The following is a 20643-nucleotide window of genomic DNA, read 5'->3' on the forward strand; positions in this document are numbered from 1 at the left end:
CTGAGCCCAAAAGAACCATTTGTATTCTTAGAATCCTGCGGACAGTGAACAAATTCACAAAACATTGCACCGAGTGCCACAATGGGCCAGCAGGGATAATTAAGGTTTTAGCACGGTAAAGTTGAAGGTATTTATACTAAATATCACTAAAAAAAATTTCAAATGATTTACTTTAATTTTGTCATTTTTACTCATAATTCTTTTTTTCAGGATTTAAAAGTGTTGTGTCCCCTCAAAGCACTAGATGCGAAAAATCACTAAAAAACATGAAAAAAGCCAAGAATATCGACTGCACGAGCTGGTTCGATCATACGATGGGAGTGTAGTCAAGAAAGCCAATAGAGCGCGTCCAAGAAACTAGAAGATATTTATGGGCAAGTAAAAACTGTGCTCGCGGCAGGCATAATCGAGCCGTCGAATAGCGCATCTTCGAGCCCCGTAGTAATAGTACGGAAGACTAACGAGAAATATCAATTCTTCTTGGACTTCAGGAGAAGTAACGTAGATACACGTTGTGATGCGTATCCACTGTCGCAGATAAACGTTATACTACTAAAGTATATGGCGTTTACAGCCCACGAAATAGGACTATATCAGTTTAAACGACTCCTGTTCGAATTATCAGTAGCCAGGGCTATTTTACAGCGGCTCAAAGACGAAATTATCGCTTTAGAACTGCAAATGTACCATTTGCGTACCTCGATGACACAATAATTGCAACAGACATTCGAGTAGCACATGCGAGTTAAGAATAAACCGCGACAAGAGCGTATTTTGTAGAGATGAGGTGAAATATCTTGAAACTTGTTAGTAAATCGGGATGGCTTCAGGCAAGACCCAACGAGATTGCGCCGCTAATTGAGTATCCGATACCAAAAACCTGAACCTGACCAATTCTTAGAAAATTACGCAACCTTGCTAGAACCGCTAACGCAACCCACCAAGAATGATTAGCCGTATATCTGGGACGAAGAATAGCAAGAAGCTTTTGATGCAATGAAAGCTTTAATTGTCAAGCAAGATCCATGCAGTCACATATGAAATCGGGTAGATAGTAATACGAGCAAGCTTCAAATTTCAGCTACGACTGCATGGGTCTTACTTTTCTTTCCTATAGTGTTTGACAAAAACACAGATTTACGACCAGCGACTTAAACACATTAAGCCGCTATTAATGGCTTAATCTTTAAACCGCTGTTATTAAAAACGTAATATACTTGTATTAATAATTCGCTAGTGTTTAAGGGAATTTCGTCCCAAAAAAGACTATTTTTCTATTACGTAAAACGTTTTGAATAAAGTTTGCAAATGAAAAGCTGAGTCTGTAGCGCCGTAGTGTTAAGTTTAATGAATCGTTCAACCGAAAGAAAATTTCGATCGGACTTTTTGTTTTTCTAAAATCTTGGAAATACGAACAGATGTTTACGCGTACTTCGTCGTACTCATGCGATTGCAGCGCAAACCTTAAAATCTAATTTTACATAAAACTTTTTAAATAAAGCTTGCAAATGAAAAACTGAGTCTGTAGCGCCGTAGTGTTGAGTTTAATAAATCGTTCTGTTTTTCTAGAAGTTTGGAAATAGGAAATACCCGTTGCGGATTTGCGAAGCTTTTGCGTTGACATCCCCCTAAACAGTTTAATTTTTTATCAATTTTTCAAGCCTCGTCCGAGCTCTCTATGACTTTTCATTACTGAGATAGTTTCTTATCTATTAAGCAGCATTACGATTAAATTTTTAAACATTTTTTAAAAATTCCATTTTTTGCAATCGTTTATCAACATTTTTAACAAAGTGACTAGCTTTCAAAGTCGGGATTGAAAAAAGTCGGTCAAAAAACTGCATTTTTTTACCTTCTAGCTGTCACTATAAATCCAATTTGGATTTTTATTAAACCCAACCTATACCATTTCAATACTGAATAGTTAAGCTTCAATGAACAGTTAATCCCAATAGTAAGCGATTTTTTTTCAAGATATTCAACAAAGTAGCCAGAGGACTATTATTTTTTAACCGATAGTAGTGCTCTTGTTTTTAAGCCGAGTACTTACGCCCGCAAAACATGACTTTACGGTGAGCGAGCGTAAGTGCTTAGCTGTGTTGCAACATCTCAAATCGCAATCAAATGCACATCATCGCAATCGCTTCGCAATAAGGGAGTTTCGCCAATATATACAGGGCTTCACAGTGATAATAGATTACACTTACAGCAGCCTCCGCTAGCTTCTCAATCTTAGTAAGCCAATCGGAAGACTAGCGCGCTGGTCGCTTAAATTGCAGAGGCACAAATACACAATCTAGCATCGAAAAGGTACAGACCATTAATCAAAGATAGCGTCGATAAGTCAGGATCTGCAATCGCAAGACCCTTGGTATACCGCTAAATATAAATCGGTCAAAGACAACTCTACTTTTTTCTAGACTGGAAAATTGTTGGGGGGGGGGGGGGGGCGAAGAGCCGTAAAAGCTAGTTATACCCGAGGAACAGGAAGAACGAATGCTGCGAGAATGCCATGATTAACAAATGGAATGTAGTTTTGGTATTACTGGCCACGGATGTACAGAGACTGTAGAAATATTTCTAAGTATTTACCTGCTTAAAGCGTAAGTTGCTCAAGACAGTCCCTGACTAAGCGCTTTAGTTGCGCTGGCGCTTAAGTTGCGCTTCGGCTAGTTTCTGGCCATAGGCCGCGCATGACCTTATAAAGGCTCCGGAGAGAGCGGGAATAGAGCCGCCGGAAAAACGCGCACATTCACACATCACACTCACATTCCCACCTATATACCAGTTCCATATATACAATCTTATATTAATGCACGCGCCGCGCCGTCGCTGCTTTAGAGCTCCCACTCTTGATTATGTAAATCTACGCGCCTGCTGCGCCGCTCGCTTCGGGATATATACAGGTATATACGCGCGTTGTGCGCGCTCACCGCTCCGCCGCTGTTTCTGCTGCCGCCGATGCTGGCTCGTAGCGCTGCCGGTGTTCTGCTGCTGCTGGGCGCTCAGCTGTGGCCCGGAGCGTTAGCGTGAAGAGTGGGGGAGCGAACAATACTCGCGTATTATCTAAAATTGCGTTTAAATGGTTTTTGTTTTTTCATGATATTTTACGCACTGCGGTGCTTGTACGGTGTGTTACAAGATTTAACCTATTCTATCGCGTCAATGTTTACATACAATCAATACAATATAAGTTTACATTCGGACGGTACAATAGCTTTCGATGTATCACATAACTATTACAGAAGTATCACAAGAGGTACCAGATAATTTTTATATATGTCGTCGGCATATTCGATCTCGCGCTGGTATATATACCGACGTATTGCAGACTTAAAACTGCTGAGCGGCGGAAGATCTCTCAATTCGCGCGGGAGGAAATTCCATAAGCATGCACCCTAAGTTTGCCTGCACCGAAATCTAGCCTACCTTCCTCCTCTGCACTGAAAAAAAACAGCCGTTTCTACTGTAAAACGCGGTAGTATTAGCGAGTGCGCCACAATAGCGACTTTTCAGTAAAAACAGCGAGTAGCCACTGGTAGTTTTGGCAGGTCTCGGCGAGCTGTCTCTATCTCGAGGATATTTAGGTTATGCATCACCTTTTAAAACACCAAAAATCTTAAGAAAATAATTTTTTTATTGAGTATTATGATAAAATATAAGTAATGAGCATTATGGGACTGATAAGTAACAAAATTAAAAATGTTTATGTAACTTATTTGCTAATAGCCACTCTGCATGCGATAATGGGATGCTAATAGGTTGATGGTTGTTATTCAAGGTATTTTTCTCTCTTATAATGATCATTACTTATAACTTTATGTTAATTAATCATATTACTTATCAAAAAAACTATTTTCTTAAGATTTTTGGTGGTTTAAACGTGACACATAACCTAAATATTCTCGAGATAGAGACAGCTCGCCGAGACCTGCCAAAACTACCAGTGGCCACTCGCTGTTTTTACTGAAAAGTCGCTACTGTGGTGACACTCGCTAAAACTACCGTGTTCTACAGCAGAAACGGCTGTTTTTTTTCAGTGTGGAGAGAGATGTGCTTGTACCTTCTAACACCACAGATGTACCTCACACATAAGTCACTGAAGTCGAGTGTTTTGCTGACCTGATACATCAAGATAGACAAGAGAGCAGTAATCCAAGTGCGGCGTAGCAAGAGCTCTGGCCAGCTGCTTCCGCAACGCCTCGGTGGTGCTGGATCTCAAGGATCTGAGTCTATAAAGAACTCTATTGACGTGAAATAGCCCTGCGGTTTCTATGTCATTTTCGAATCCATAACAACATCGACTTTGATTACAGCGTTAATAAAGAGTACAAAAACACTATCTTCGATCTCAATGCCAGGTAGCTCGAGACTTTGCACCTTGTTAATGATACATTCTGATCCGAAAATGGTAGCTTTAGTTTTCCCAACATTGAGACAAAGCGCGTTCGCTGAAGCCCAAGCTGACACTGCACGCGCCACAATTGACAGACTGTCTACACCATCGCTCAAATTATCCCTTGTCACCTGAGTATAGACTTGAAGGTCATCAGCATATAGCAAATGTTCGACACTTTTTGATAATTTGCCCTCAGAGAACTTAAAAGTAGCTAAAATGTCTTGGGGATCATTAATGTAAAGGCTAAACAAAAGAGACCCCAGAACTGAGCACTGCTCAACGCCGAGATTGGTTGTGAGCCAATCAGAATTGCCAACTATTTTGGTAACCACTCAATGGTTGCGACCTGTAATGTATGATTTGATTGACAGGACAACAGACCTTGAAAAACCTATTCCTATTAGCTTACAAAGAAGTTTGGAATGCGAGATTTTGTCGAACGCTTTGCTGAAATCAAACATTAGGAGAATAGTAAGCAATGTTTTTTGCTATTGATACCCGCTCAGTAGTGCTGTTTGTGTGCTATGAAGCCGCCGAAAACCCGCCTGGCATGGATCAACAAATTTCGTTGACTCTACATACTTCGATATCTGATCATGAACAATCTTCTCCAGAACCTTAAATATGCATCTTGAGGAATGCCATCTTCCCCTTTAGCCTGAGATGAGAAATGCGCAACGGCTAGGACCACGTCCGGAAAAGTGATTTTACAGAAGGTGAAACCAGCTTCACTGGCCGACATCACGATATTATTCAAGTTCACCTTACCTTCGGATTGCGATACAGAGACCCCAGCAAAGTGATTTGTATTCGTCCGGGGAGAAATTATGCAGCTCCTCCCTAGTCGCAGACAAAATTCTAAGATTGCGAAGCTCATTTCAGATGTTTTTGTTATTATTCAGGGCCTCTGAAATTCTATTTTGGATAAAAGTCTCTCGCGCTTCAATTGTGCGCTGTTCTGCTTGAAGCCCGAGAAACTTAAACTTACTCCAGCGAGAATCTCTCATCACAGATATGTTGGAATCTACGCTAAACAGCATCACATTTAACATATAGATCTTGCAATTCTACGTTGACCCATTGTGAAACCTTTTTATTTTTGGTTTGAATTCTTTTAAAGGGGCTTATCAAGAACGGTCATGATACAGCTAAACGATTCTAATTTGCTGTCTACCGTTATGTCCGGGCAACTGATGGTCGACCAATCACAGGCTTCATAAATAAGAAGAAGCTCTTTTTGCCTGATTGATTTAAAGTTTTTGTAAAAGAAAGGAGCAGGACTAGGCGACTTCGGAGTCTGAATCGTGATGTCGTGATGTTAAGTATGTCTACAACGTGATGCATCGCGATATGATCTACTAATTTAAGATTTAGCTCACAGGCTAAATCCTTGATAAAATTCGCATCTTGAGACGTCGATAACATGTTCGCACTGAGATCTCCCATAATTATTCGATGTTCATAGTCTTCTCAAGTTAGAGTTACTCGTGAAAGAAATACCTGGTGGTCTATAGATGACGGCGACGAAAATAGGAGGCATGCGTCCCCTCTGTACCTTATACATAAGGTGCTCTGGGATACCGGGTTTAATACCGTCTGTTGTTGTATGTGATGATCACAAAAGGTTCGCCTTGTAGCTATTGTAAATGTGTAAAGCAAGGAGGAGACATAACTCCTTGCTTTACACATCTACAATAGCTACAAGGCGAACCTTTTGTGCTAGGTATACCTCCTTCTTGGGTATTCCTGTCCTGCCAAAGGACGGAGTAACTCTTAACCTGAGCGAACACATCATGAAACGCGACTCAGACACGCCAAAGGGCTGGTAGTAAGGACGAGCAGACGTCAGAAATTGACGCTACATCTACATGTGTTTGTTTATGGAGGAATCATTTAAAAAACCCGACCTTTGTCTGTCACACTCTGCTCCTCTCACCTTTACTCCGCCTAGTTAATTCTTCTTAGTTTTGTTGACCTTCTGCGATTCTTCCTACCTTGGTTCCCTTAGAGTAGAGTGAATGCGTGCGCGCAACTCAAACAAAAGTAAAATATTTTTTGGGTGATTACTGTCCTCGCAAGAATATTTTCCCCTCGGGTGATGATGTATCGTACCCTCGTGGAAATTATTTTCATAGGCGTAGAGTACTTAAGGGGGCACAATACTTTTAAATCCTGAAAAAAATGATGAATAAAAATGACAAAATAGAAGTAAATCATTTGAAATGTTTTATAGTGATATTTAGTATAAATACCTTTAACTATACCGTGCTAAAACCTTGCAGGGATTTTGATTTGAATGCTTAGAAAAGGTTTGGCGATGAAAATACTGATTTTTTTCGTTTTTTTCGCTTATTATGCCATCTTTTTGGGTATAAAACATTTTCTTAACATTCAAATTAAAATCCCTGCATTTATACCAAAACTACAGGTGTACAAAGTATTTTCCTGGAATTTGAGCCCAAAAGAACCAAATACCCATAAAAGTGGCATAATAAGCGAAAAAAAAACGAAAAAAATCAGTATTTTCATCGCCAATCCATTTCTAAGCATTCAAATCAAAATCCCTGCATTTATACCGAAACTACAAGTGTACAAAGTATCCTCCTTGAATCTGAGCCCAAAAGAACCATTTGTATTCTTAGAATCCTACGGACAGTGGAAAAATTCACAAAACATTGCACCGAGTGCCACAATAGACCAGCAGGGATAATTAAGGTTTTAGCACAGTAAAGTTAAAGGTATTTGTACTAAATATCACTAAAAAAAATTTCAAGTAATTTACTTTAATTTTGTCATTTTCACTCATAATTATTTTTTTCAGGATTTAAAGGTGTTGTGTCACCTTAATACCCTTGTAGCATAATGTACTATTATTTCTAATTTTATGGGGTTAAAGAATTTAATTCCTTTGCATACAAAATTATTTAAAGGAACATAAACTTTACTTCTGTCTAAGCCGCGAATGAAAAATATTGAGCAATCAAATAACACGTTTTGTAACATAATTTTATGGATATTTCTCATTTTTAAATTACAGGTTTCAATGTAGAGACAGTAGAATATAAAAATATAAGCTTCACTGTCTGGGATGTCGGTGGTCAAGATAAAATCCGACCATTGTGGCGGCATTACTTTCAAAACACACAAGTATGTAAAACTTTTTTGTTTATCTTTTTGGACGTATCTATATGATGTTTTAATAAAATGATGCATTTGACGCTTTCTTTTACAAAACAAATGTATTTTTTTTATTTAAAAAAAAAATAAATACAAAAGCGTTCAAGGATTTGATGCAAACGTTGAACGCAATTTTTATCTTCTCCTATATTGTATTTTATAGGGTGCATCCATACGTGCTCCTTTTTGGAGCGTGTAGGATAGCGCGCTTTTATTTAGTAGCTTGATGAGATTTAGGTACACATCCAGGATCAACGAAGATAGAACTTCATAGAAACGCAAAACCTTATCCTAAAGTGAGGCAGCCTGAGCGCAAGTATGCAACCCGACCACCCGGTGCTTGAATCTGGTTCTGGCGTTCTGCCGGAGCCCGTGGTTTGCCGGTAACATGAGCACGCGCGATCGATAACATGCGGCCCGAGTCGATAAAAGTTGTTGGGCTACATACAATGGTAATACTTTGAACATTAACTATGCTGACTACAAACCTTTTTGATTCGAGTTTAAAACCACTGAGAATTTTTTTAATTCACATTTATTACTATTGTTATTATTGTTATTATTGTTATTTTATTATATTATTATTATCATTATCATTTTTAAAATAAAATAATTATTTCTGAATATTCAAAATATTTTAAACAATTTTTCAACAGATTTCTGTATTACCTTTGAGGTACTGTTTTAGTGCGCTGGACGTTTTGTGTCATTTATTTGGAGTTGATTATATAACAAGATTAATAACTAGTACGTGCAATTAAAATGTACAAATAAATAATTTGATTAAACTCAGGAATTATACAAAATTATAAAAATTTCTTTTTAAATAATTATGCCAAATAAAATTATGGGGCCCTTCGTCTATAGCCCTACGTAAACCACGGAAATCCTCTCCTAGTTTGATTTAATCCGCACCTATTTAATCAAATAAGCCGAAAACAATTAGTTGCTAATTAGTTACACTATTCTTAATTTAGTTGCCCAATACCTGTAAAAGATACGTGTGATCTGCTAGATTAAGTCTTAACCTAGCAGACCACGATGCTATATCTTTGTTTCTCGTTAAGATATCAAAGTTCTTTGAACAACATATTTAGTTGCTACTTAGTTGCTAAAGGATAGCATTATTTATATTATTCCCCCGTCATTCCCTATCTGCCACATCGACCCCCAGACTACCCCCGAAGTACGATAAAGTCAAAAAGAGGTCATAAGAGAATATAAACTACGGCGTATTTAGTTGCTAATTAGTTGCTAAAGGATAGCATTATTTATATTATCCCCATATCATCCCCTAATTGCCACATCAACCCTCAGACTACCCCCGATATACGATGGAGTCAAAAAGAGGTCATAAGAGAATATAAACTACGGCGTATTTTGTTGCTAATTAGTTGCAGCGAAATAGCAATATTTATATTATCCCCCCGACATCCCCTAACTGCCACATCGACCGCCATTATCAACTCTCGACTCCCAATCATCCCTGCTACTACTCCCTGCAGTTACATGCACCTATGGGCATATTCTGGCCGTTTTATTTACTGATGATATAGTATCTTTTATTCAGCGGGTATAAACCTTATTAAATAATCATAAGATCGATTGAATTAATACGATTACATTACGTATTTTTAATCGATATGGTATGAATGTGTAGTAATGTTAATAAATAAATAAATTCGACATCGATAATATATTTTATTTATACACCCTCTATAGATATAAAATAAGCAAGAAAATTATATATTTACAGATTATCAGTATTTTCCAATAAACTAAGTATAATAAAAAAAAAAATTCGCAGGGTTTTGAACTCAAATTAAAAAAGTTTTTAAAATTAATTAAAATATTAAAATAAATTATGACTTCTTGAATTAAGTCGATATGATATTTAAGGTGGGGCCCCATTGGGGTTTAAGGAATAAGTTTTTTAGTATAATTTACTTTGTTGTACGTTTATAATGTTTATTACTAGTTACGCATAGTTCTTCTTTTAAAGTTTAAAGCAATACGTATGTAGATAGCCTAACAACTTTTACCGGCTCGTGCGGTATGTTATCAATCGCGTGTGCTCATGTTATTGGCAGAACCTCGGGTCCCGGCAGAAAGCCAGAACCAGGCCCAAGCGTCGAGGTGGTCGGGGTGCATACTTGCGCTCGGGGTGTCTCACTTTGGGATGGGGCTTGGCGCTTCATTCAAGTCTATCGTCGTTGCCTGATTTACGTCTTTGCACTAGTTTTTAGATGGATTCTGTTATTTTTGGCTGCTGTCACCGTCCTTTTTTCTCTGTTTCCTTACGTACTCCTTTCACCTTGCGACTATTAGAAGTTCAGCAGCGGATATCGTCTCTCGGTCCCTACTACTTAGCCGTACCGTTCCAGGGATTGTCCGATATCTGTATAAAGAAAATATTGCTGCTCCTCTTCTTTGACCCATTCCTTAATTTTGTTACCAGCCCTGCGGCACTTGTAGCAGCAAGATGATCACCCCTTGACATTCCCGGCCCAGTTTTCTGACTACACATTTATGGCATCGAGTCACCATCACTCTTCTTATTCTGTAGCTGACTATTGTAATAAGAAAATAGGGGTCTCTCCAGGCTGTCCACTTCTTCCTGATTTAGGGTGATTACTGCCATCTTTAGGTCCCGACGGTTAGGGTGAGGTACGGTAAGGTTAAAAGAGTATTGTGTATTTAATTTTTAAAACACATTCACGTTAACTTGTCTGTGGCCCATTGTGATACCCCGTTTTATGACCATCCCTTACTCTAGCTTTTCTCGCCTTGCTTGAAACATTTTCAACCCTTTGCAAATCTCAATTGTTTCTTTATTCCTAAGCCTGCTGTCTCTTCCAGATCTTCCAAGTCATATTGGCCCAGAGTGTTGTGCCTTTTACTTTCCAGAGCCTGACAGTGAAATAGCAGGCGTGTAACAATTTCTTCTTTCTCACCGTATTTGCTACAAAAATCATCCTTTGCCTTTCTCTATTACTGGAGTCTGACTCTGATAGCGCAGAGTACTGTGATTATTCTTGTGATCATGCTAAGGTTTTCTTGTATTTTAATAAGCGACGGTGCTCTTGATGTTTTGCGATCATTACGTGCATAACTTCTTTCACTATGCTTTTCTACAATGATCTTTTCTAGAGTCGTCTTTATCGCCTTGATAGTCGGCAGGAGATAGGTCTCCTTTTTGCTCCTGTCATTCTTCGCCCCTAATTTTGCCAGTTTATCCTCGAATCCCAGAATCAACCCCGCCGAAGCTAAGTGATGGGCTCGTATAGCTTAAGGGAGTACTACACCAAAGTGATTGACGGATCAGAAAAATCTAAAATTTGGCATACGAGTAAATTTTAGTGGGAAAATGACTCAGTTAAAGTTTGGTGAAAGTTTGGAGCATGATTCAAAAGTAATAAACGTGTTATTTTTCATAAATCCACACATTTCTCTTGTTCTCTTGATTGTATAAAACTGACGGTTTATAATTCGCTCAAATTTGGCAAGTTATCAGTTTAAATACTAACAAACAATTTGAGTGCTTGTACAGAAAGCTTTGGAGCCTGTAAGCGTAGTAATAAACAAATGAAAATCGAAATAATGTAAACTTAACCGCAAAAAATGAATCAAATCAGGTTCCATGTGAAACTTTTTATTAATAATGTAGGAATAGGCGGGGTGAAGGTGCAAACAAGTCACAGAGTCTTCTAGTTTAGTAAAATATATTATAAGTATAACGGTTACATCGTCTTCACTCTACGGTGGCAGACTTACAATTAGATCTAACGCTCCTCGGGGTTGCCGGTCAGTACCATGGCTATACCTGCCCCTTCCACTTGTGCATCGTTCGCTCTCGGCCGTAGCCGGGCCTCACATTTTCTCCACGTGTACACCATGATCTCGGACACGCTCTCACAGACCGTCATTCATGCCATAAACCTAAAAAACGTTCGCTCGGTTCTCACTCATAAAACCTTTCGCTCGGACCGTTCGCTTTATGGTTTTAATCCGTCGCGCACTCTAATCCTCATGCTCACAACCGTCCCTCGCATGCAGCTCGCAGGCGCTCTCTCTCTCTCTCTCTCTCTCTCTCTCTCTCTCTCTCTCTCTCTCTCTCTCTCTCTCTCTCTCTCTGGTGGTAAGCTAAGCACGCACTCTATTTCGCTCTGTGCAATAATACTAGTTATTAATATTCTCTTCACTCTCTCGAGTAACCTTTTACAGCGGAAGAGTCTTCCCAACGGCTCCTAAGCGTCAGCCAAAAAAAACTGCAATCTTATTGCAATTTTTAAGAGCCGGGATGGATTTCCGCAAAAAGTTGTGCTACATAACCTCAATCATCCAGAGACGTGTTCTACTATCGTTGTGCTCCGCCAATCTCCGACTCAGTCAGGATGTGGCTGCTTTGAGGGCTAAGCAGGAGGAGATTAAAGCTAAGCTTGAACAACTGCTGGCGAGTGGCGCTGGCTCTTCTTCGTCTCCATCGAATGCTCCGACGCTGTACACTGAGGCCATCCAGCAGCTCCGTGAAGCCAACACGAGAATCCAGGCGCAATTGGATGGCGTTGTGTCGTCCCAGGCAAATCTCTTGGTCATAACCGGTCTGACCTTTTCGGAGACGATATCCTTAAGACACCTTGCCTATGCAGCTCTTCGGCTCTTGGACGCTGAGCTAACGGAGAGAGACATTATCTCTGTGCGACCCCTGGGAAGGGTGAGAGTAGCCCGCAATGACACTGCGGACGCTTCTGATGTAAGCCCTGGAGCAGTCAGGTTGCCGCTCTCAGTCTCACTATCCAGGACGCTCATGCACTCGTTCATCTCTGCTAAAATCAAGATTCGGAAGCTACATACTACGCAGCTGTCTAGCGAATTGCTGCATAAGGCCCGCGTTGCACTACCGCTTCCGGATTCGTTCATCAACGTCAACGAATGGTTGCCGTCTGATGTCCTTCGGCTCCGCAAAACTGTAAGAGAAGCTGCAAGAGAGCACGGCTGCACCACATTTGTGAGGGATGGTCGAATATACATCAAGCTAAAGAAGGAGAATCGTGCTGTGAAGATTGCGTCGGATGAAGATCTGAAGAATTCTTTAGGCTCGATCACAGCCAACTGAAGTACACACCCCTCATTCCACGTAGATCACCATCATCTGAATCGTCCACCACATCTTCAATCACTCCTAAGGTAACTCTGTCTGAGGGTCTAAGAGTCTGCCATTTCAATGCGAACTCTCTTACGGGTCACATTGAGATGGTCAGGCTCTTCTTGTCCACTCGTCCCTTCTTTCACGTGATTGCTGTGACGGAAACCTGGCTTGACGAGATGGTAACTTCTACCCCTTCACTAGAAAACTATACGCTCTACAGACGTGACAGAAACAGGAACGGGGGAGGTGTGGCCCTCTATATCGATCACTCACTGACGGCAACCGTATTATCATCCTCTGATGGAGCTTGGTCGGGCAAGCCAGGCAAACCGGAGTACTTTTTCTGCGAGGTCTCCGCGAAGGGAGTTTCACCCATCTTTGTGGGAGTCGTGTATCGTCCACCACATGCCCCTAAAATAAAAATTCAGGATAATAACTTCATTGAACAGCTGACTACTTTTATGCACAACTATTCCACAAAGGTCATTATGGGTGATTTCAACGCTGACCTACTCTCCTCATCCGAAGATGCCAAGTTCATCAAGGCCTATATTGAGGAAAACTCCTTATTGTCGGTCCCTTATGGTGCCACGCGCCATAAACAGGACTCCGGCACCTGGCTTGACCTCTGCTTAATTGATGAGCAGGATCGCCTGCTATCACACTACATGACTGATACTCCTTTTATCAACGGACATGACCTAATCACTGCCACTCTCGACGTACAGATCCCACGCTACGTACCTAAAGCATACTCTTACAGAAACTACAAGGGAATCTGTGCCGAGAAGCTAAGGGACTTCCTTGGCACATGTGACTGGTCATCTCTCGCTACGTCATCACTCGACGAATGCATCACCCTTCTTAACGCTAACTTAACGAACGCCATAAATCATCTCGACCCATTACGGACTGTTACTTCAAGATGTAAACGTCACCCGTGGTTTACCACGGCTCTTCGTGACCTCTTGACTGAACGGTACAGACTTTACAGAAGGTTTCGCAGAACTCGTCTACCTTGTGATCGATATTTTTATAGAGTAGCAAGGGACGACGCTCACAGACAGGTTGAGGAGGACAGGCTGAATTATTATTATTCACGCCTGTCAACCCTAACTGATGTCGCTGAGATCTGGAGAGAGCTTGAGAACCATGGAATCACCACCTCTAAAGCACCATCACCTTCTCGCTTCTCTACAGATGACCTCAATAAACACTTTAGTTCCATCTCTAATGACCCACTGGCTTCTGCAGTTAAGGTTTTTCTGCGTACTCTCGAGAGTCTAGACTTCCCTGAGCATTTCAACTTCAAGGTTATTACACAATCGGACGTTTTGGCTGCTGTGTCGCACTTCTACACCCAGGCCAGAGGCAACGATGGCATCCCACAGGTTGTAATTTCAAAGGCACTGTCCGTACTCGCTCCTTTACTATGTCGGATTTTCAACCTGTCCTTGAGCGAGTCACGCTTCCCCTCTGCCTGGAAGATGTCGCTGGTGCGAGCACTGAACAAGGTCAGTTCACCAACAGCCCTGACTGGCTACCGTCCAATTTCTCTCCTCTGTTTTTTATCAAAGGCGCTGGAGTGGCTGGTGCACAGGCAAGTCTCGGAATATCTTGAATCAAGACTACTCATTGACAACCTACAAACAGGCTTCCGCACCGGTCACAGCACACAGTCTGGCTTAATTAAGCTGACTGATGATGTCAGGCTTGGCATAAACAAAAAGAAAGTCACGCTTCTGTTTCTATTTGATTTCAGCAAGGCGTTTGATACGGTGTGTCACGTCAGGGTCCTGAGAAAGCTATCCTCTTTCGGCTTCTCCAAGCAGGTCATCCGCTGGCTTGCATCTTACCTTACGGGAAGAAAGCAGGCCGTTATTGGTGACAACGACGAGCTCTCCACCTTCCGGCCCCTGAACACCGGTGTCCCGCAGGGATCGGTTCTAGGTCCCCTGCTGTTCGCGTTGTACATCAATGACATTGGTTTTTGCCTGGATTCAGATGTGTCCCATCTAATCTATGCGGATGACTTGCAAATATACAGCTAATGCCACCTTGAGGAGCTCGATTCTTGTTCTGACAAGATGAGAGCTAATTCCGAAAGGATAATGGGCTGAGCTGCACAAAATCACCTTAAACTTAATGTCCTGAAAACTAAGGCAATCGTCCTGGGCTCCCCCTACTATATTAATGCTTTACCAACTGTTGCTAACACCTACATCAACATAGGGGGAGCCCGGGTCGACTATGAATCATCCGTGCGCAATCTGAGGTTGGTGCTTGACTCCAAACTAACGTGGAAAGAGCACGTTACACAACTATGCAAACGTGCTCACTCATTAATGTATAGGCTTTACTTTTTCAGGAAAAGTACCAATCTCAGGTTGCGTAAACATCTCGTGCAAGCATTCCTATTTCCAATCATCGACTACTGCTCATTGGTATACTGTGACCTGACCCAAGAATTTGACACAAAACTCCAGAGACTCCTAAACACGGGAATTCGATACATCTATGGTGTAAGGAGGGACGAGCACATCACCCCCTACAGGCGTGAACTGCAATGGCTTACAACTGCCGGACGTAGACAGTACTTTGCAGCCTGTTTTCTACGAAAACTGTTTAACACAGCTGTGCCTTTCTACATCTTGGCCTTTTTTGACTTTCACGTCGCGCACAGGCCTGTGAGGGGGGAGGTGACGCCTCTGGACATCCCGACTTTCAAGACGGAGACGCTGAAAGGTTCATTCCATATAAGCGCCTCATACCTCTGGAACTCGCTACCATCACGCCTTCGCAACACTAAATCCATGTCACACTTCAAACAATTAGCTAAAGAATATTTTTATGCACTTGAAAACTCATAATCATCTCACAAACACTTACACTCCTCCACTATATATATATATATATATATATATATATATATATATATAATATAAAAATATATATATATATATATATATATTATATATATATATATATATATTATATATATATATATATATATATATATATATATATATATATATATATATATATATATATATATATATAATATATATATATATATATATATATATATTATATATATATATATATATATATATTATATATATATATATATATATATATATATATATATATATATATATATATATATATATTGTAATAAACATTAAGAGAATAATTGACTTAAAATGTGATTATGCTTTGCTCACTTTAAAGCCATTTTGTAAGGTCAAAAGTGCAAAAATGCAATATCAAATGTTATATGAAGTCCATATTTATATCCTAACTTTAGCGTTACCCAGGAACAACGACGTGGACGTAATAGGATTGTGTTCCCTTTGGGGTGCTTGATTAGAGTGAGTCCCCTTGCCTCTCACTTTTGCTCAAAATTCAACGCAGGTGCTCAAAGACACCACCATTTTGTTGGATACACAATTCAATTCGCTGCTGAAAATGTTCTACTGTTCTGAGTAATACAGCTCTTGGGATGTTTTCACAAGCGGTTTGAATTCTGTGGATCATATCTTCCCTTGTTGTAGTTTCATGTTCATAAACAACATCTTTCAAATACCCCCACAAATAGAAATCGGGTGATGTCATATCTGGAGATCTCGGTGGCCATCGAACACCCAAATCTCCACGTCCAATGCGTCCAATCCACCTGTCACGGTAATTTTGATTAAGATATTGTCTAACTATTCGAGCATAGTGCGCAGGAGCTCCATCTAATTGAATCCACATTCTTGCTCTTGTGTATAAATCTACTTCTTCAAGAAGTACTGGAAGACGTTCTCTCAGGAACTGTAAAAAATTATGGCCATTTACATTTTCATCGAAAAAGTATGGTCCTACAAGGTATCCGTTAATAATTCCACACCAAACATCAAGACTCCAACGATTTTGGTTATCTATCTGCCTGTACCAATGCGGATTAACATTCGACCTATAATGACAGTTGTATCGGTTAAGCTCTCCATTGCTTTTGAATTTTGCTTCATCAGAAAACATTACGTATTGAAAAAAGTGACGATCATTAGCAATCATTTGTCGTGCCCATTGGCAAAACTGTAGCCTTAACCTCATATCAGCAGGTGTGAGATCCTGAGTCAAAGTAATATGATATGGATGATAACGTTGACTTCTCAGTATTCTCCAAGCAGTAGCCATAGGTATACCCCTTTGCCTTTGAATTTCACGGGTACTAACGAGGGGATTCAAATGAACCATTGCTAAAACGACCATTACACGAAGATCATCTTCGTTGTAATTACGACGTTCTCTAACCCGTGCTAGTTGCCCTTGTTGAGCTCTACGGTAAATCTCACGAATGGTTGTATGACTTGGATGTCTTCTATCGGGATATCGAATTCGATACAAGGCTGCAGCTTGTCGATAATTACGTCTAGATTCACCAAGAATCAATAAAATATCAACCCTTTCAGCGGCTGGATAATCAGCCATTGTTAAAAATTTATAACAAGTTCAATAAAAAATTTTGTTTTTACCAAACTGAACAAATTAGATAGCTTTCGATGAGTAATAAATTTTAATAGAAAAAATAAAGGTCAATGAATGAAAAAGAGAAAATGTTAAACAAATGATATTTGATTAGTTTGGCTAATCAATAACTATTCAATAACTAGTAAACTATTGAATACTAAGTGTAAGTAACAATGAGTAGAGGATAAATTCATATGAAAAGAGATCTCTTATTAGAAAAATTGTCTATTTCAACAATGAGTCGCGGGAAAATTCAACATGAAAAATCATCTTTACAAAATAAATTATTTATTTCAACAATAAATTCAGGCAAAATTCGATGAGGAAAATTAGTAGCCAATTGTGTCCACGTCGTTCCTGAGTAACGCTAAAGATAGGATAAAAATTCGCATACGAAAACATCCCAAGAACTGAATAGAATCCAAAAAAATGGTGGTGTCTTTGGGCACCTACATTCAAATCTGTACATAATAAAAGTGAGAGGCAAGGAGACTGACTCTAATCAAGCACACCAAAGGGAACACAATCCTATTACGTCCACGTCGTTGTTTCTGGGCAACACTAAAGTTAGAATATAAATATGGACTCCACATAACATTTGATATTGCATTTTTGCACTTTTGACCTTCCAAAATGGCTTTGAAGTCAGCAAAGCATAATCACATTTTAAGTCAATTATTCTCTTAATGTTTATTACAATAACAAAATGATAATTCTACGAAATTATTGAAAAGAAAACAATCTTAGGCTGATACTTCTTATTTGACCTTGAATTGACCTTCTCAAGGTCACTAAGGCAAACTTGAAATGTCATTTCCGACGTAATTTTTTCCGCTGCTCCGTATTCCGAGGTCAAAAATAGGGGTTCCCGTTAAAAAAATACAATGACCTTCAAATGATCTTGAAAATCGAGTTCAAGGTCAAAGGTGTTGGTGTCATTAGATGGCCTCTTTTGCTCCCTTCAATTTTTGTCGAGGTCATCTTTCGACATCAGTAAAATAAAACCAGACAAACAGCTGTTTAGCAGATTTTTTGTTATTTGACCTTGAAGTGACCTTCTCAAGGTCACCAAAGCAAACTTAAAATATCCTTTGCGACGTAATTTTTTCCGCTCTATCCGATTCCAAGGTCTAAAATAGAGGTTCCTATTTAAAAAAATCACAATTACCCTCAAATGACCTTGAAAATCGAGTTCAAGGTCATAGGTGTTTGTGTCATTCGATGGCCCCCTTTACCCCCTTCAACTTTTGTTAAGGTCATTTTTCGTTAAAATTAGTTTTTCCATGGTTTTTTGTCGTGGTCGGATTAAAATTAAACACCCTGTATATATATATATATATATCATTTTACATTCACTCTATATATATCATCTCTCTCACACACACAAATTATAACTTGTTTTACTTTATACTCTTATTTTGAATTGTACAACACAATGTACAGAAATAAAACTTATTTAATCTAATTTAATCTAATCTCTCTCTCTCTCTCTCTCTCTCTCTCTCTCTCTCTCTCTCTCTCTCTCTCTCTCTCTCTCATGCATCTATCCCTCCTACAATAAGCATGGTAATTAAAATCTAAAAAAATTGACTTTTAAAAAGCAAAAGGTTAAGCGAGTTTGATGTATTCCGAAAAATTATCATGGACGTCAATCACGTAGTATTTTATGCATATTTGTTACAACAATTCTTCTATTCGTTAAAATTAATTATCAAGAAATGATGTATCAAATGTAATAAATGTAACCATAGATTTAAAAAGTAATAAGACCAATGGAAAAAGTCTAGTTTCAAATATATAAAAATGTAAATAGTTTAATAACGGAAACTACTATTTGTATGCTAAATATGTTAGCAAATCAACAATCTACCAGCGAATTTACAAATAAAAAAGTACGAAAATTAATCAAACAAAGTCAAGTTTATTATATTTAATCATAATGAAGCAAAAAAGATTTTTTGTTCAATCAAGGACTAAAATTAAGATATATAATAATGATCAATCAGGAACAACTCTTAAGATACTTAAGTGAACAACTAAAAATTTTTTTATATGTTAAAACATGATATCTAATTTATTAATATTTTAACTTTAAACATACATTACATTAATACTTATAAAGAGTTTTTGAGTATGTAAAAGATGATATAAATCTTTTAAAAATTGATTGTTTCTACATACTTCTTATTTCAAAATAAATTTGTTCTTTTTTATTTGTAATTTTGTTAATACATTATTTATTTGCTAATATATTAAGTATACAAATAGTAGTTTCCGTTATTAAATTATTTATATTTTTATATATTTGAAACTAGACTTTTGGCATTGGTCTCATTACTTTTTTAATCTATGGTTACATTCATTACAATTGCTACAGCATTTTTTGACAATAAATTTTGGCGAATAGAAGAATTGTTGTAATAAATACGTATGAAATGCTACGCGATTGACATCCATGATTATTTTTCGGAATACGTCAAACTTGCCAAAACTTTTACAATAATTTTTTTGAGTATTTCATATTTGCTCTAAAAATAAAATATAAGCGTCTTTAGCACTTTCTGGCCGCATCATATTTGTAACATTTTTATCATGAACGTGATTGTTTTGTCGCAAGATATTAGAATGGTACCTATCATTGATAATGCATGTGAAAAACTCTAAATCGGTGTAAATTTTCAATGAATATTTAGTAAAAAAGCGAAGTAATAAATTAGAAATTAATAATTTTTTCATTTAATGTTATTAATTGTAATGAGGATAACGTACCGTGCCACTCCGGTAATACCGGAGCAGGATAGAGAGTGACGAAATAGGGCGGCGTTGCTTATTTTGATAGGAAATTTTCCGAAGAACACGTCTAATTGCATCAAAACGGCTGATATTTTTGAAAACTAGCTAAAAACTCACTCGCTAATGCTCGCCCGTTATATTTAAACATTAATTTAACTTTTAAATATTTATAATCCACAAATTTATAATAATAGAAATATGAAATACAAACAATAATAGAATAATATACCATTATTAAAATATAATTTTATTTTAAAATCAGAAATAATTACATCATAACATTAAAGCATAATACTTATTATTTGAATTTAAATTAAATTCGAAAAGTGTATTGTTATTGAGTAATATTATGTACTTATTGAAAAAATATATTTATTCACGACTGAACTATAATAGCCACTTTATTTCCTGAAAAGCGGTTCTAAAGTAGCATTTTATTACCTCATATTTTTTTCCGCAAAGAACTTTATTCCTGCAAAATACGAGAAATAAATTCTTTATGCCCGCAAAATGCGGGAATAAAGTAAATTTGCGGGAAATAAACTCTTTATTCCCGCAAAATTTTGGAAATTTTTGAAAATTAAAAAAAATTTTAATTTTGAAAAAATGT

The 20643-nt window shown here is 38.3% G+C and overlaps 1 protein-coding gene across 4 annotated transcripts in view; it reads left to right on the forward strand.

Moving 5' to 3' along the window:
• Positions 1 to 20643, forward strand: part of LOC100115356 (ADP-ribosylation factor 1) — a 205921-nt gene that overhangs the window by 151306 nt on the left and 33972 nt on the right. For all 4 annotated transcript variants that reach the window (XM_032601575.1, XM_031925288.2, XM_001599042.6 and 1 more), the window contains exon 3: positions 7437 to 7546. In XM_032601575.1, the coding sequence (XP_032457466.1) occupies positions 7437 to 7546 (110 nt within the window). The remainder of the gene's footprint in view (positions 1 to 7436; positions 7547 to 20643) is intronic.

The sequence above is a fragment of the Nasonia vitripennis genome, assembly GCF_009193385.2.
Source record: "Nasonia vitripennis strain AsymCx chromosome 2 unlocalized genomic scaffold, Nvit_psr_1.1 chr2_random0008, whole genome shotgun sequence".
NCBI lineage: Eukaryota > Metazoa > Arthropoda > Insecta > Hymenoptera > Pteromalidae > Nasonia > Nasonia vitripennis.